The sequence below is a fragment of the Prionailurus bengalensis genome, chromosome B4, assembly GCF_016509475.1.
Source record: "Prionailurus bengalensis isolate Pbe53 chromosome B4, Fcat_Pben_1.1_paternal_pri, whole genome shotgun sequence".
In the NCBI taxonomy this organism is placed as follows: Eukaryota; Metazoa; Chordata; class Mammalia; order Carnivora; family Felidae; genus Prionailurus; species Prionailurus bengalensis.
The window spans coordinates 133,711,577-133,728,518 of record NC_057358.1 but is presented as its reverse complement, the minus strand read 5'-3'; the positions used below and the strand labels follow the sequence as shown (position 1 = coordinate 133,728,518).

Genomic DNA, 16,942 nt, shown 5'->3' with positions numbered 1-16,942 from the left:
CTGACCCCAGCCACCCACCTCTCTCTTCACAGGAAGTTCCCAGTCCTGCGAGAGGCTGAAGGCGAAGCAGCAGAGAACGCTGGAGGTGAGGGAGGGAGTGGGGAGGCCGTCAGTCTCCCTCAGGGCAGCTCTGCCCCGGCTTCTCCCACCCCAAGCCACGGGGCAGGGCTTCCGAAGCAGGGGCGGGGACTCACCGGAGCTCACATTTGATCTGGACCCAGCCAGGGCTGCGCAGGAAAGACCAGGGCTGGTACCACTTCTCCACGGTAGGCAGGCTGGAGCAGAGCACCTCCAGCCACAGGTGCAAGACCTGCTCGCTGGGGACAAGCGGGCAAGAGTGGGCTGCCCACCCCCAGCTGCCTTCCCTGTGCTGTGACCTCATCAGGTGACCGCGCCTTCGCTCTTAGCCAGGTCTCTGCGGAGCGCCCTGCTCCCCCACACTGAGGGACACGCGCAGGGGCCCACCCATCCCCCAGGGCCCCTGTCCCCATGGCCCTCGCTCCCCTCAGCCCTGTCCCGGCTCCCTCCCTCTGTGTCAGACTCCACCACACCTGCTTCACTGGGGCCTCAGCCCTGCTGGTCAGCCCCGGAGTGAGGCCCACAAGCCACGTTCTGAGCTCCGGGAGCTTTGCCGCCACAAACCACCCCTCCTCCCACCCTGGCCTGGGTCACGGCAGTCTGGAGGCTGCCCCCTCTGCCAAGTGGCAAATCTAGACACCACACTCACCCTGACCCAGGTCTGGGCCTCACAGATGCCCAAGTTACCCTCAGGCAGGTGCCCCTCCCTAGTTCTCTGTGGCGGCCTCGTTTCTGGTGAGCCCCCTCACCGGTCACCTTGCTGAAGTGTGTGCCTTCCCCAGCCCACAAAACGATGGCTGGTCTCGCACCTGAGGAAGGCCCTTGGCACCCCGGAGGGCACCCCAGCTGCCTCGTCTGTCCAGCTCACAGGCACCCCGCTGTCCCACAGGCCCACGGCCCAGGCTACCACTCATCTGACAGGACGGTCACTGGCCCGCGGTGGGCAGATACTCACTTGAGTCCCACGCAGATGAGGGAACGGAGCTTGACATCCATCTGTGCGTGTGCAGCGTCATGGGTCACGTTCACAGACTGCACAGCCTGGGAGGGCCCAGCTGTCACTCCGGGGGCTCCAGCTGCCAACCCAGGAGGCCCGCACCACCCTCCACCCACTTACCCGGTAGAGCAGCTCCTCCGGGGTCAAGACTTTGCCATCTTCATCCAACCTGAGGGAGGAACCGAAGCTGCCGTGGCTGCCCTGACGTGCAGGGCTCGGGCTGTGCCCACCCCCTCCCCACAAAACCACCAGGAGACCCTGCCAGGAGGACACCAGGCAGGGCGGCTGGGCCTGTTACCTGTACGTCTTACACAGCACCAGGCGTGAATACACCGAGTCAAAGTCTCTCTCCACCTCCCGGCCTGCTGCCTGGGGGTCAAGGTGAGTGTGAGGGACACCAGGATAGGTACCAGATCAAAGTCACAGAGTCCAACCGAGCGCATACTGCCACCCATGAGCTCCTGTGCCAGCTCTACAGGGCCCAAGGAAGGGCTCAAGGAGAAGGACAGCTGGGGACGTGGGTCCAGCCATTGACTTACCTCCTCGATGAACAGCCAAGGGTGGCAGGCACCTCCCAGCAGGGACGGCTTCTTCAGCCCATGTTCAAACAGGGCCTTGAGAGCTGGGCAGAGGGTCCCTCGAACCAAGTCCGTGACCCCCTCTGTCACAGCATCATCCCCCGCGATGGAGTACTGATGGCGGGGGACAGGGTCTGAGAGGCCCCGGTCCCACGCCTGCGGCCAGACACCCCCTTCCCCGTCCTCACAGCCACTGCCACCAGCCAGCACGCGCCAGGGTTGAGGCGGCGGCAGCAGCTCCCAGGGGCAGCCGTACCTTGTGCGCCCTCTTACCTCTTTGCTCCGTTCATCCAGGACTTCCACAAACTTGGCTGGAAACCAGCCTGCGGGGGAAGCAGGGCCCCGCGGGGGCCGCGTGAGGGCAGGCCGGCAGGCTGAGGGAGCCCGGCTCCTGCTGAGGCCGGAGGGCGACAGAAGGGCTCCTGGTTTCAATGCCTGGCCCACCCCTCCTCCAGACGGAGGCCTCACCTCTCAGGCCGTTCAGCTCCCCGACCCAGCAGTGCTCATCCTTCTGAGATATGATCTGCGCGGTAGGCAGAGAGGAGGAGGAAGCAAAGCTCTGGTTGCCCGGGCCCCGTGCCTACAGCCATGTGGGTGGAGCGGGGACAGATCCCGGGCGGCCCGGGGTCACCCTGCTTCCCGCTGCCAAGCTCCCCACCTCTCGCTGAAGCTGCGCCTACGTGCCCACGCACCGTGATGATGTCGTTCTTGCGGAAGCCCAGCTCATCGTCGTCGTGTCGCTCGAAGTCCAGCAGGGCCTTGGCTCGGCGCCGGTGGCTGCGTGAGCATGCCACATAGTTCTCGTGGTCCCGCTGGTGGCTCTCCATGCTGTAGTCTGGGCTCAGCTCCTGCCCCAACAGCAGAGAGGTCCACTGAGGAGAGGCGCCTCCTCGCCAGGGCCTCCGCTACGTCAGGATGGGGCCAGGGAGGGAGAGCCCCCAAGTCGAGCCCACAACTCACCACACTACAGTTTTTGGGGTCTGTGCACTGGAAATGGCGGGCAACACGCAGGATGGCTTCCCGGAGGTCGGCTACCAGTTCCGTCTGCTTGATGTTCTTGGCCTTGAGCGCCTCTAGGTCGTCCTCCCCTGGGAGCCCCAGTGAGCTATAGCAGCCATGGCCCCTGGCCTGCACCCCCTCCCCAACCCCAAGGATGCTCAGGGTCCGCGTGGGGGTCTGAGGATGGACGCCTCCTGGTCTACACCGCCACCCTGCCCTGCTGGGGCGCTGGGAGCCGCAAGCTGGAACTCGCAGTCAGGGAAGGAGTCCCTGAACCCAGCCTGGCACCGGCAGCCATGGCAGTTCTCACCAAAGAGCAGGGAGGTGATGCCAGACTTCCTCCGCTGGGTCCGGCGCCGCACGACCTGCAGGCAGGGAGTGTGGGTCAGCGGCAGCCGGCAGGGGTGGTGAAGCTAACCGAGCTCCTCCTGGGGCCAACATCTCACTTGTGCCACCTCATCTGAAACGGCCTCCGCAGCCAGCTCTGAGCATCAGAAATGCAGTCGGTTCAAAGCTGGGTCTGCCACACAGCCAAACGGCAGGTCACAGCAGAGATGCACAGAAGGCCAAGGGCAGCGGGTCATTCCACAGCTGTGGTCTGACTGGGCCAAGCCCCGGGTACCGGGCTGGGGAGGGGGCAGCAGAGCAAGGAAGGGCTGGCGGGTTCCCTGCAGCCTCTCTCACTTCGGGCTTCCTCGAGGACCCCCACGCTGGGGGTGAGGTAGGGCCTCCTTCCTCATGGGCCCACCTGTGACAGGTTGGTGGTGGCACTGGTCCCTAGGAGTTGGCCCTGGTCCGCAATGAGGTAGGCCAGGTGCTTGCGGCGCTGCGTCTCCACGGCCACATCCGTGAGGGAGCCAGCCAGCCGCATGGCCTCCCCCAGCAGCAGCTCCGCGTCCTCAATCTGCGAAGGGATGTCTGACAGCGTGTTGAAGATGGAGGCCGAGTTCTCGGACTGGATCAGCTCCTCCTCCTGAGCCACACGAGGGAAGGAGTGGGGGGGAGGGAGCGTCACCGCCAAATGTCAGGCCCGTGAGCTGACCCTGCTCACTGTCCTCAGGTAGGGGCCCCCCCACCGTGGGCCTCTCAGGAGGGGCCGGTGCTCAGGCCACAGGAAGCTGAAGGCTGAACCCCACTCGGCCCCCAGAGGAGGGGTGCCAGAGCATCTGCGTCCGGCCCCAGTGGGGACAGGGCTACAGCAGCACCTTGAGCCGCAGCATGCCCAGCGTGGTCTGGAACAGCACCAGGGAGCCCTCGTAGAAAAACAGGTCCCAGAGGCGCAGCAGCAGCTTGATGTGCACCACGCTGGCGAAGGCCGTGAGGAACCAGTGCAGCGTGATCAGAGACAGCTCTGTGGACACAGACAGGAGCCCCCTGTGGCTGGGACCAGGGATGGCCAACACAGCCAGCAGGGGATGGAATGAAAGGTCGGGGCGGGGGTGGCTCCCAGGCACACAAGCTGGGGAGAAGCTGAAGGGTAGCTCCCACAGAGCAGCAAGAGCCTTGACCACTCCAAGGGGAGGGACGAGACAGGCTGTCCGAGAACAAGAGCACGACAGAGACTGTGATGTGCTGGGTCTAGGCTCAGCCATCATCAGGTGGGAGCCTGCCTCCCAACGCAGTTGGCTGCTCTGTCCGCTGCTGGCTGCATCTGGGGACCTCAGACTTGTGATACCTGAGAGGGACACAGGACCCCCAACCCCAGAGAAGAGGGTGGGTGCTGGCCCTTACCGATGTCGTGCTCCTGGAGCAACTTGTCCAAGCGAGGCAGGTACTGGACGATGAGGTGGCGCAGGACCCGCTGGTCTGTCTGGACTCCCAGCAGGGTGGTGCTGAAGTAGGAGGCGGGGAGCAAGTCCTCGATGATGGCGCACATCATCCAGAAAGCGTCCTCCTCCTCCAGGAACAGCAGAAGGCAGGCAGCCACCTGGCCAGGGCAGGGGGACAAGGGGCCTCTACCCGGGTCTCCGTGTGAACTAGAAGCGGCACCGCCCCGGAGGTCCCATCGTAGACCGCGCGCTCTCCTCAGGGTTGGAACCAACATACTTGGCAGCCCCGGCCCTCCACGGGGACCCCCACCTCCAGCCCTACCACCCATCCTACCGCCCGGGACGGCACTGTTCGCCAGTGCGGGGACACCCCCTTCCCCCTCCAGGATGTGCTCACCATGCCCGTGCCCTGGCAGTAGCCGATCTCTGGGTAGAGCCAGGCCAGCGCCCGGAGAACCCTGCGCAGGCGGGGCACCCCGATGCTGCTCACACTGGCGAAGCACACGTTGCTGGGCATGGTGCGGAGCAGGTCCTTCTCGATCTGCCAGCAGCCCACCCACAACGAGGCCCTGTGAGATGCGGGCCCGCACCCTCCACACTGGTGACACCTAAGGCACCACCCTGTGAGGGAGGCTGGGAGACCTCCGTGTCAGACAAACCCCAGGCAGGCTCACCCAGAATGAGGGTTCCTAATGCTCTGGGTCAAAGCGTATGTGCTTCCTTCAGGATTAGAGCTCAGCTAGCGTGTAGCTGATACCACCAGATTCACCAGGGGATCTTACAAAAATAGAATGACAGATCCCTGGGCCTCAAGCCAGAATCACAGAATGAGAATCTCTAGAATGAGGCCCGGAAATCTATACTAATCTCCAGGTGAGGGGTGCCTGGTGGCTCCATCAATAAAGCACCTGACTCGTGATTTTGGCTCAGGTCATGATCTCACTCACGGTTCATGGGCTCGAGCCCCACACTGGGCTCCATGCTCATGGTGTGGAGCCTGTTTGGAATTCTCTCTTCCTCTCTCTGCCCCTCCCCCGAGCACACGTGCCTGTGTGTGTGCATGTGCATGCACATTTGCATAAACTATCTCTCAAAAACATTTTTAAAGAATAAAAAGTCTCCAGGTGATCCTAATGTGCACCCAGGTTTGGTCATCTTTTAACAATGGTCCCTTCTGCCTACAGGGACCCAGGAAGTACAGGCTTGCTCCAGACACATGTCTGTGAGTGGAAGGGCCGCCACACAGCTGCCTGCTCTCCTGGGCCACCCCTGCCAAGGACAGACCAACAGGGTGGGTCCCCATAACTCCAGGCGGCTTACCGCCCTCCTGCAGGCCCACACGTAGTTTCTGACCAGAAAGCACTTTCTGAAGGGCCCCTGGTGCCGTCCCAGCCTCACCTGTTTGGCAGCAATGGTCTCATCGTTGGAGCTGTTCTTCACCATCTCTCTGTAGGACAGCTCAGAATTCCTCTTCTTCTGCAGGGCCCCAGAGAGCCGCATCCACAGCTGAGAGGGAGCCTCCATGAGCGTCCGGTGGGACACCTGAACCCCCGCGGGCCCTCTGCAGGTCCCTCGCCGCCTCACCTGTGGCCTCATGCTGTGTGGGATGCCCGCCAGCACCAAGGAGCGAAGCTTCTCAGAGCGGGGCAGAGAGACAGCAATCTTGTCCCATGTGAGATCCCCCACGTCATGGTTATGGGTGAACTCCAGGTGGGCCTGCCAGCGCAGTCTCTGTGGAGGGTCCTCCATCAGAGACACGCCTGACGGCCTGCCGGAACCGGGGTTGGCACCGTCTGCCAGGATAGAGCCGGGAGATGCAGTGGTGAGCAGGGATAGGCCCTGGGCTTTGGGTCCAGTGCCCAGATCTGGCCAATGAAATGCAGAGCCACGTTTCCAACAGCTTCCTGTGGCTCCAGGTGCATGTCCAATAGGCATCCTCACGAGCAAATGCGAGCTCTTTAATTTCTCTCTCAAATCTGCCCCTGGCCAGTCCCTCCCAGATCCAAAGACACCCCCCCTCCACTCTCCAGATGCTCAGGCTTAGATCTCAGAAGCCCTTCTGTCTCCAGCTCAACTTACTCCCACATTCAACCCACAGGCAAAATATGTTGGCAGATTCTCACCACTTCTACCACCTCTGATATGGCCCTTGACCAAGTCATTGACTTCCATCTGGGTCATCGGGAGGCCTTCTCACTCGCCTGGTTCCACCCCTGCCTCCCTAAAGGTGTTCAGCAGTCCGAGCGCCCCTTGCCAGACACAAGTCAGACCACGTTACTCTGCTCACTCAGACGAGAGGCCTCACGAGGCTCGGTGACCACATCTCTCCAGCCTGGCCCCTCCGTCCTCATCGCCTACTGCTCTCCTCTTGCTCCCTTGGCTCCCGCTATTCCTCACCAAGTCCACTGCCAGCTCAGGATCTCTGTCCTTCTTATTCCCTCCCCCGGCTATGCTCACTGCCTCACTTCCTCCTAGTCTCCATCCAAATGTCTCCCCTTGGAGAAGCCTTCCTTCATCACCTAACACACAATCCACCTCCCTTCTCCACAGCCCCAGATTTCTTCAGAGTTCTTCTTGCCCCCAGCATGCATTTATTTGTTTGCTGCCTGGGAATTCCACAAGGCCAAGACCACCTTTGGTTTTGTTCGAGGCACTGGGGAGGCAGCAGTGGAGGGTGGACAACCCGCGGACGGCCCCTGAAATGGTCGCGTGAACACTGACAAAGCTCCTGTGGGCACCAGGCAACACAAGGGAGCGTTAGCCTTACAAAGACCCTTGTTCTCACTCATTGTAAAGCCTCGCCCTCAGCCTCAGCTTTCCAAAACTTCACCATTCGAGAATTTACATACACACAGCAAAATGCACAAATTTTAAGTGTATACTTTGGTATCAATAAACAAATGTCTCAATGTGGTCCCCATCATTTCCATTATGCTAGAGAGTTCCCTGTGTTCCTCACAGGCCTGGGTTTTAACTTCCATGTATCTGCCAGCAAACCAGAGAACAAGGAAAACTTGTGTCAGAACTGGAACGTGAGCGACCTGAAGAGGACTGGCCTCAGCCCAGTAAACTCCCGCAGGGCTAGTGCTGGCCTGGGCTAGGCTGGCCTGGGTTCGGGCAGACAGCCTTCCTGACAGCCCGCCTGGGAACCAGCAGGTGTATTTAGAATAGAAAACAATGGAAATGGCCTAGGAGCTCACTTACATAAGAGTAGTTATAAAATGTTATGATAAATCCATTATAATGGCATATAATGCAACCACTGGAAAAAATGCTTTTAAAGAGGTCCTGGGACGCCTGGGTGGCTCAGTCTGACTCTTGATTTTGGCTCAGGTCATGATCCCACGGTTCATGGGTTCGAGCCCTGCATCGGGCTCTGCGTTGACAATGTGGAGCCTGCTTAGGATTCTTTTTTTTTTTTTATGTTTATGCTTATTATTTTACAAGTTTTTATTTATTTTTTCAATATATGAAATTTATTGTCAAATTGGTCTCCATACAACACCCAGTGCTCATCCCAAAAGGTGCCCTCCTCAATACCCATCACCCACCCTCCCCTCCCTCCCACCCCCCATCAACCCTCAGTTTGTTCTCAGTTTTTAACAGTCTCTTATGCTTTGGCTCTCTCCCACTCTAACCTTTTTTTTTTTTTCCTTCCCCTCCCCCAGGGGTTTCTGTTAAGTTTCTCAGGATCCACATAAGAGTGAAACCATATGGTATCTGTCTTTCTCTGTATGGCTTATTTCACTTAGCATCACACTCTCCAGTTCCATCCACATTGCTACAAAAGGCCATATTTCATTCTTTCTCATTGCCACGTAGTATTCCATTGTGTATATAAACCACAATTTCTTTATCCATTCATCAGTTGATGGATATTTAGGCTCTTTCCATAATTTGGCTATTGTTAAGAGTGCTGCTATAAACATTGGGGTACAGGTGCCCCTAGAGCCTGCTTAGGATTCTTTTTGTCCCTCCCTCTGCCCCTCCCCTGTGTGTGTGTGCGGGCGCACGCACACACGCACGCGCGCACACACACACACACACACACTAAATAAACTTAAAAAAAAAAAGTCTTAACTAACAGAAGGAATGCTATACAAGCAATATAAAAAATGAATAGATGACATAATTTTAGTTATGAAAAGTATATAAAGACACACACACAAAACCAGGAAAGGAATAAACTAAAATATCAGCAATTATATTTAGGTTGTGGGATTAGGAGTCACTTTGTTTTTATCTTTATACTTTGCTGTATTTTTCAACTTCACTAAATGAACATTATTGCTTTTATTATCAGATGTGAAGATCAATAAAATTAATCTAAGTTTTAAAAAATCAGAAGTTTCCATATACTTGTAACAGCATGCAGCACTGTTGATGAAGAAGCAGGTGAAACACCCAGAGCCCGGGTCACAGCTGCACAGTGAGAGTCACCAGAGCTGGAGCTCCAGGCGCCAACAAGATTACAAGAGACACCAGCAAGATTACACCAGGGGCTCCATCTTACCTTCCTTGTCCACGCGGAAACCGAACTCATCATAGAAGAACTCTGGTTGCTCCACTGACTCTTCCTTCTAGAACCACGATGAGGAAGAGTCAGTTGTATGGCCACAGGTCTGGCACCACAAATTCTGTAAAATGCCACCTACATTGCTGTCTGTTGAAATTCTACTGGCATTCAAGACTCAGATCGAAGGCCACCCTTCCTTGAACCCTCTGTGGTTATCACTCAGCTACAGGGGCCACCACCCTCTCAAACTGGCCTAGCATTTTCCTTGTTCTCCTTAGAGGTCAAAGATAATAAGATCAGGGTAAGAAACAGATTTTATGCATCTCTGCATCCTAATAACACGGGCACACGATGCCATAATACTTTTCCTCCGACCTAATGACTGATTCCCAGAGGACACAGAGCTAAGATGCCATGTCTGATGGTGGCTTCTGAGCCTGAATGACCACAGGAGTGTGGCTACCCACTCCCAGGAAGCTACAGCAGTAGGTTCCCTTTGGCGCCACAGCCTGGGAGCAGAGCTGTACCTGCGTGGACTTGGCCAAGATCTCCTGGGGCCACATGCTTGGAGTCAGGGCTGAGAAGGGGCCACTGGCAGAAGGTGTGTGGCTTCCTAAAATCGAGGAGGACCAGGAATAGGAGACGAAGAAAATTCAGAGCATTCCAGGGAAAAATTCAAGTTGGGATCTCCCCCACTCCCCCCAACAAGGGCGCCCAACAGCAAAGGGACTGCACCATCTGAAGTGGGATGGTGAGGGAGGGGAAGAGACCTAGATGAGCAACTTTCTGGAGGAAGGAAAAGAAAAAAAGCCACATGTTACAAAACATAACCAAATTTCATCTCCTTGGCTCTTCCTCCACCCAAGCGTGAGGTTCGGGGATACTGGAGATCTGAGCAAAGTTATGGTAATCCTATATGACCCGCAGGAGGACCTCCTCCTTTCTCCCACTCTTACCCTCAAAGGTCTGCCTGTTTCCGTTCCACTGGATGGCCCTCCCAAGTGAGACCCTCCCCTCCCTCTGGGCAGCCTCTCACCCATCTCCAGCCCCGGGCCTGCCTCCCACCTGACATTGTGCAGAGAGGCAGGGCAAGTCTTCAGCAAATCTACACTCAGAAGGCTTCCTAGCCTATTATCATACAGCTGGAAGGCTCCTCAGGCTTCATCTGGTCCAGAAACATTTGGCCTAGAAGGAGAGCAGAGGGGAAAGTCATTCTAATGCAGCCCCTCTGCTGGGTGTCTTTTCTACCCACCACTGTGATTTTGCTGGCTGAGGGGCAGTGAGAAGGAAAAGTCACACTTGAAAGAAAAGGTTCCTATTCTGACCATTTCATCTGAGAGGGGACACAGGATATGTTCTGAAGCAGCTGTTGATGTTTTCAACAGTTCTGTGAGCCAAGGGGAGTGTCCACTCAGTTCCCACTGTTGTTAAAGGAGGGAATCCTATATACAGACTTCCGGATGCCCTAGGCTCAGGCACATATTTCTTCCGAGAAGAGAAGAGAAGAGAAGAGAAGAGAAGAGAAGAGAAGAGAAGAGAAGAGAAGAGAAGAGAAGAGAGAAAAGAGAAAACCAGCCACCACCCAAACCTCCATGAATCAGTTTCCCCGAGCCAGAATCTTTGAGGAACCATTCAGTAGAACACAAATTAGCTTCTGGATCAATGCCTCTAATTCACCTCAATACTGACATTTACAACATCACCCAGCCGTCCAGCTTTACCATATTTGTCACCAGCCTTGCAGCTGGGAAACCAAGAGACCGCAATCTAATTTAGATCTCTCCTGCTGCCACTGAAACTCCTGCCTCCCTCCCTTTTATTGTCCTCTCACAAAATGAGGACTCAACAATAAAAAAGACAAAATGGGCAAAAGATCCACATATACATTTCCCCCCAAAAGAGATGTTAGTGGCCAAAGAGCAAGTGAAAGGCGCTGGACATCACTGCTCATCAGGGAAATGCAAATCAAAACCTTAATGAGATACCACCTCACACCCACTAAGATGGCTGTAACAAAAAGAAAGTGCTGACAAGGACGTGGAGAAAGTGGAACCTTACACATCCCTGGTGGGACTTAAAATATAAAATTAAGCAGCTGCTGTTGCAAACAGTCTGGCAGTTTGTCAAAAAGGTAAACACGGAGTTCCCACATGACCAGTAATTCCACTCCTATAGTTATTCACCCAAGAGAAATGAAAGCATGTCCACCCGGAAACTTGTACAGGGATGTTCACCGCAGCATTATTCATTTTAGCCAAAAAGGAGAAAAAAGCCAACTCACGAATGGCTATACAAAATGTATGAACTGTCCATACAACAGAAAACTCTTTAGCTGTAAAAAGGAAAGTGAAGTTTTGATACGTGCGGCCCTATCAACGAACCATGAGAATATTACGCTCAGGGAGGAGGCCGCTCACAAGAGGATGAATACTGTAGGATTCTATTCAAGTGAAATGTCCAGAAAAGGCAAATGCATAGGTAGAAAATAGGGTAGTGAGTGCCAAGCTTGGGGATGGGGGGAGCAGTGGGACTGCAGAGTGACTGCTAACAGGGTTTCCATTTGGGGAGAAGAAACATGTTCCGGAATATGGGATAGTGGTGACAGTTGCACAACAGTATGAAACACTAAAACCACTGAACTGTACACTTTAAAAATGGTAAATTTTATAGCATGTGAATTATATTTCAATTTTTAAAAATAAGAAAAAGCCATTGTCTGGCGTGTCCTCTCAATTTCTAACTTCCCATTTCTAACCTGCTCCTATTAGATCTAAAAAGAATCTGTTATTACTTGAGCTTCAACAGAAATGCATTTTCTGGAATAGCTTCTTCAGCCTTTTCTGAATATGAAGCCTTTTATTTCCAACTATGGAATGAAAGGCTTGGACTCTGTGAAATAAAAAGGAAGTAGCAATACGGAGAGTCGGCTGAAATATTTTAGGACAAGCTGCCTTCCAGTTTTTTAAATCATGTTCACCCAGACCCAGACCTAAAAGAAACATCTGCTTTTGTCAATTTTTCAGGTGGCCATTGCTGTTCTGGCCCACAGAACTTCTCCAGGCTCTCTGCCACAGAATTCTGGTAGGCCAGAAGGGTCAGGTGACTGAGAAAGAAGCAAAAAAGAAAAGCAAAGGGAACTTTTGAGAAAACATCACCCCATAGGTGCCTTAGCTCGAGCCTATGCTCACAGTGGCCATGTGAAAAAAGTCCCCATTCTCTTCAAAGACCTATCTGCAAATCTGGGGGCAAGAGTCATCTCGTAGCTAGTAAGTGCAGCTCAACTGGTCACTAACCTCCACCCCTGCCTCAGACTCACCCTGACCATGCCACATTTGGCCTAAATGCCCCTCAGGGAGGCCTTGCTGCCCAACTGGGAGAGCTGCTTCCAGACAAGCTCCACTGAGAGCCAGATGGCAGAACCTGCTTCCCTAACAGGTCAGCTGTCCTAGCCTTGCCTGTTCTGCTCAAGGACGGTAATGAGAACCGAATGTCCTCCTTCAGTGTAACAGATATGTAGGGCCTGGTTTCAATCAGAGTTTTGTGCTGGATAGAACATTACATATTTTTACATTAAAGGGACTGAGAAGTTTTAAAATCATGTCATCATTTAATCCTTGTAACATGTTTTGAAGTAGATGCCTCTATTCGTTATACAGAAAAAATTAGCCTACAAAAGACCCACGTACAGTTTTCCAAACAGACTCCAATAATGTAGCCTCCTACAAAACCATGCTACCTCCCATCTGGCCTGGTGCATTGATGTCACACGGCCACCAGCTAGATCATCACCACCATCCTCATCACTGACACCACAGAGGTAGTGATTTGGTTGTTTTTTTCTGGAGGAACAGAGAAAGTGTGAAGGAAGCGGGTGTTGCTTACAGTGGAGGAAATGAGCTGTCTCCAGCTGTGGAGAGCCAGGGAGACAATTCCGACCTTGACCTGCCTCCCACTCATTCATTCACTCAACAAGCGTTTACTGAGCACCACCACAACCCAGGCATGTTTTTTGTTTTGTTTTGTTTAAGTTTACTTATTTTGGGAGAGAGAATGAGCACAAGCGGGGGTGGGGCAGAGAGAGGGAGAGAGAAAATCCCAAGCAGGCTCTGTGCTAGAGCCTGGAGCAGGGCCATTCCCATGAAGCATGAGATCATGGCCTGAGCAGAAACCAAGAGTCGGATGCTTAACAACTGAGCCACCAGGCGTCCCTGGGCATGCCGGGCGTGGTTCTAAAGGCTGAGATGCAACAGCAAAAATCCCAAGTCCCAGCTGTTACGTTACAGTAGAGAATCAGACAAAAAACACAGAAATAGCTGAGCCAGATCATGACAACTTCAGTACTGTAAGAAAAATAAATCAAGGTAACGTGTAGAGAGTATAGAAGAGAGAGGCTATGTATAATAAAGTGGTCAGAAAAACACTTTTGAGGATAAGGGGACATCTGAGCAAAGACTAAAGAAGGAAGTGAAGGATCAAGTCCTATCTGAGGGAAAAGGGAGACAGGCAGAAGGAACAGCTGGTGCCTCTGAGGCAGGAACATAATTGGAAGGCTGAAGCAGAAGCAAGGCAGCCAGCAGGCTGGGGACCAGGAAGGAAGAGCAAGAGCAAACCTGAGTAGGAGACTCGGCAGGAGTCACAGTGGGCCTGACAGTGTGTGCAGACTTTGTATCTTATTCTCAGGGAGTTGGGACATCACAGCAGGGTTCTGCTCAGAGGGGAACCTGAATCTGACTTAGGTTTTAAAAGCTCTCTGGCTGCCGTGCAGAGGCAGGAGTGCCACTGGTGGGAATGATGTTGGCTTCACTACAGTGGGACCGGCAAGAAATGGTCAAATTCTAAATACACTTTAAAGAGGCTCTGCAAGGGGCGCCTGGGTGGCGCAGTCGGTTAAGCGTCCGACTTCAGCCAGGTCACGATCTCGCGGTCCGGGAGTTCAAGCCCCGCGTCGGGCTCTGGGCTGATGGCTCAGAGCCTGGAGCCTGTTTCCAATTCTGTGTCTCCCTCTCTCTCTGCCCCTCCCCCATTCATGCTCTGTCTCTCTCTCTGTCCCAAAAATAAATAAAAAAACATTGAAAAAAAAAATTTAAAGAGGCTCTGCAATAATATGCATATGCCACATCTCCCGCCAACTGCCCTTGAGTCTCCAAGTTCCCAGTAGAAGCCGGATATGATATTGCTAAGCTGGGCAGGCAGGTTTTTCCTGCCTCTGGTCACTATGGCAACTTCCTGAAAGCAGCCATCTGGGAGTTGGTGGAAGCAGCTAAGAACTTAGCCACGTCACCAGTTGCCCCGCTGTTGTCACAGGGGTACAGAGGCAGAAAGAAACTTTTGAAAAACAGGATTGATGCAAGCAACTTTGAGGTGCCACGGAAGGATTTCTTTTTAATTAAATTTACATGCTTAAAGGAATCTTTTTACTCTGCCTCCAGTATATTTCTCCCTAGTTTGCAAATCCTACAATTTCCTGAAAGGCAAATTTTGTTCACAAAGCAAAGACTGAGATGAACCTGTAAATCTGTGTGTGTTAGGAAGGAGATTTTGTCCTTCCTCCACTCTTGACCTTCTATCCTAGTTTTCTTGACAATACAGTAGGGTTGCCACAATTGCAGAGGTGGTCATACATTTGCCAGGGAACACGAAAGCCCAGAGCAGCAAAAGCAGAAATATTTGTATTTTAAAGGGGCTGAGATCCCGAAGGCTGTTTTTCTCTGTGAAAAAATGATAGGACACCGAAAACTACTGGTAACAACTAATTGGGAGGGAGAGGTGCAAGGGCAGGGAAGTCCAAGAAAGGCTGGTGTAAGAGGATAATGTAGCTACTACAGACGCTTTAAAAAGTAAAATCTTAGGGGCGCCTGGGTGGCTCAGTCGGTTGAGCGTCCAACTTCAGCTCAGGTCACAATCTCAACAGTCTGTGAGTTCGAGCCCCGGGTTGGGCTCTGTGCCGACAGCTGGGAGCCTGGAGCCTGCTTAGGATTCTGTGTCTCCCTCTCTCTCTGCCCCTCCCCCGCTCATGCTCTGTCTCTCTCTCTCTCTGTCAAAAATAAATAAACATTTTAAAAAAAAGTAAAATCTTAAAGATCTAATGTGAAACATGAAACCATGAAACTCCTAGAAGAAAACACAGGCAGTAATTTCTTTGAAATTGGCCTTAGTAATAACATTTTTCTAGATAGGTCCCCTGAGGTAAGAGAAACAAACACAAAAATAAAACTATTGGGACTACACAAAATAAAAAACTACTGTGGGGCGCCTGGGTGGCTCAGTCGGTTGAGCGTCCGACTTCAGCCAGGTCGCGATCTCGCGGTCCGTTAGTTCGAGCCCCGCGTCGGGCTCTGGGCTGATGGCTCAGAGCCTGGAGCCTGCTTCTGATTCTGTGTCTCCCTCTCTCTCTGCCCCTCCCCCGTTCATGCTCTGTCTCTCTCTGTCTGAAAAATAAATAAACGTTAAAAAAAATTAAAAAAAAAAAACTACTGAACAGCAAACAATCAATAAAATGAAAAGGCAACCTACTGAATGAGAGAAGACACTTGCAAATGATATATGCAATAAAGGGCTAGTATCCAAAATATATAAAGAACTTACGCAACTGAACACACAAAAAAAGGCAAATAATATGAATTAAAAATGGGCAGAGAACCTGAATAGACATTTTTCCAAAGAAAGCATACAGACGACCAACAGACAAACAAAAAGATGCTTAACATCACTATCAGGGAAATGTAAATCAAAACCACAATGAGATACCACCTTACATCTGTCAGAATGGGTAGAATCAAAAAGACAAGAAAAATAACAAGTGTTGGCGAGGATGTGGAGAAAAAGGAATGCTCGGGGCGCCTGGGTGGCTCAGTCGGTTAAGCGTCGGACTTCAGCTCAGGTCATGATCTCACAGTTCGTGAGTTCGAGCCCCACGTCGAGCCCTGTGCTGACAGCTCAGAGCCTGGACCCTGCTTCGGATTCTGTGTCTCCCTCTTTCTCTGACCCTCCCCTGCTCATGCTCTGTCTCTCTCTGTCTCAAAAATAAATAAAAAACATTAAAAAAAAAAAGAAAAAAGAAAAGAAAAAGGAATGCTCCTGCAGTATTGATGCAAATGCAAACTGGTGCAGCCACTGTGGAAAACAGTATGGAAGTTCCTCAAAAAATTAAAAATAGAAATACTGTATGATCCAATAATTATACTACTGGATATTTATCCACAGAAAACAAAAAATTTCATTTGAAAAGATATATGCAGGGGCACCTGGGTGGCTCAGTCGGTTAAGCGCCTGACTTCGGCTCAGGTCGTGATCTCACAGTTCGTGGATTCAAGCCCCATGTCAGGCTCTGTGCTGACAGCTCAGAGCCTGAAGTGCTTCAGATTCTGTGTCTCCCTCTGTCTCTGCCCCTACCCCACTCGTGCTCTGTCTCTCAAAAATGAATAAACGTTAAAAAACATTAAAAAAAAAGATATATGCACTCCTATATTTACTGCATTATTTGCATTATTTACATTGCCAAGATAGGCAACTCAGATGTCCATCGACAGATGAATGGATAAAGATGATACTGAGGTGCCTGGGTGGCTCAGTCAGTTAAGTGTCTGACTCTTGATGTCAGCTCAGGTCATGATCACAGGGTTATGAGATCAAGCCCTGTGTCAGGCCCCATGCTAGGCATGGACCTGCTTAGGATTCTCTCTCTCCCTCTCTCTCTGCCCCTCTCCCACTCATGCATGCTCCCTCTCTCTCTTAAAAAAAAAAAGAAGAAGAAGAAGATGTACTGTTCACACACATGCACACACACAATGGACTGCTACTCAACCATAAAAAGGATAAGATCTTGCCATTTGTGACAGCATGGAGAGACCTAGAGGGTATTACACTAAGTGAAATAAGCCAGAGAAATGACTTCACTTTTATGTGGACTCTAAAAAACAAAACAAGCAAACAGACAGAAAGCAGAAACAGACCCATAAATACAGAGAACAAATTGTTGGTTGCCAGAGGTGAGAGAGGTGAGGGG

At 52.4% G+C, this 16,942-nt stretch overlaps 1 protein-coding gene across 7 annotated transcripts in view; it reads right to left on the bottom strand.

Annotated features, from left to right (window-relative positions):
• Nucleotides 1–16,942, bottom strand: part of SGSM3 (small G protein signaling modulator 3) — a 52,088-nt gene that overhangs the window by 806 nt on the left and 34,340 nt on the right. For 2 of the 7 annotated variants that reach the window (XM_043562688.1, XM_043562687.1), the window contains 19 exons: nucleotides 10,003–10,122; nucleotides 9,465–9,550; nucleotides 8,935–9,001; nucleotides 6,006–6,214; nucleotides 5,820–5,927; nucleotides 4,819–4,962; nucleotides 4,384–4,579; nucleotides 3,858–4,003; nucleotides 3,401–3,625; nucleotides 2,963–3,017; nucleotides 2,614–2,741; nucleotides 2,346–2,501; nucleotides 2,122–2,176; nucleotides 1,615–1,976; nucleotides 1,374–1,444; nucleotides 1,196–1,244; nucleotides 1,034–1,119; nucleotides 195–317; nucleotides 19–79 (listed from right to left, as the gene is read on the bottom strand). In XM_043562688.1, the coding sequence (XP_043418623.1) occupies nucleotides 19–79; nucleotides 195–317; nucleotides 1,034–1,119; nucleotides 1,196–1,244; nucleotides 1,374–1,444; nucleotides 1,615–1,976; nucleotides 2,122–2,176; nucleotides 2,346–2,501; nucleotides 2,614–2,741; nucleotides 2,963–3,017; nucleotides 3,401–3,625; nucleotides 3,858–4,003; nucleotides 4,384–4,579; nucleotides 4,819–4,962; nucleotides 5,820–5,927; nucleotides 6,006–6,214; nucleotides 8,935–9,001; nucleotides 9,465–9,550; nucleotides 10,003–10,009 (2,334 nt within the window). In that variant the 5' untranslated portion in view covers nucleotides 10,010–10,122. Of the gene's footprint in view, nucleotides 1–18; nucleotides 80–194; nucleotides 318–337; nucleotides 1,120–1,195; nucleotides 1,245–1,373; nucleotides 1,445–1,614; nucleotides 1,977–2,121; nucleotides 2,177–2,345; nucleotides 2,502–2,613; nucleotides 2,742–2,962; nucleotides 3,018–3,400; nucleotides 3,626–3,857; nucleotides 4,004–4,383; nucleotides 4,580–4,818; nucleotides 4,963–5,819; nucleotides 6,215–8,934; nucleotides 9,002–9,464; nucleotides 9,551–10,002; nucleotides 10,123–16,942 lie in introns of those variants that run through there. The other 5 variants (XM_043562690.1, XM_043562689.1, XM_043562691.1 and 2 more) reach the window with 5 other exon arrangements.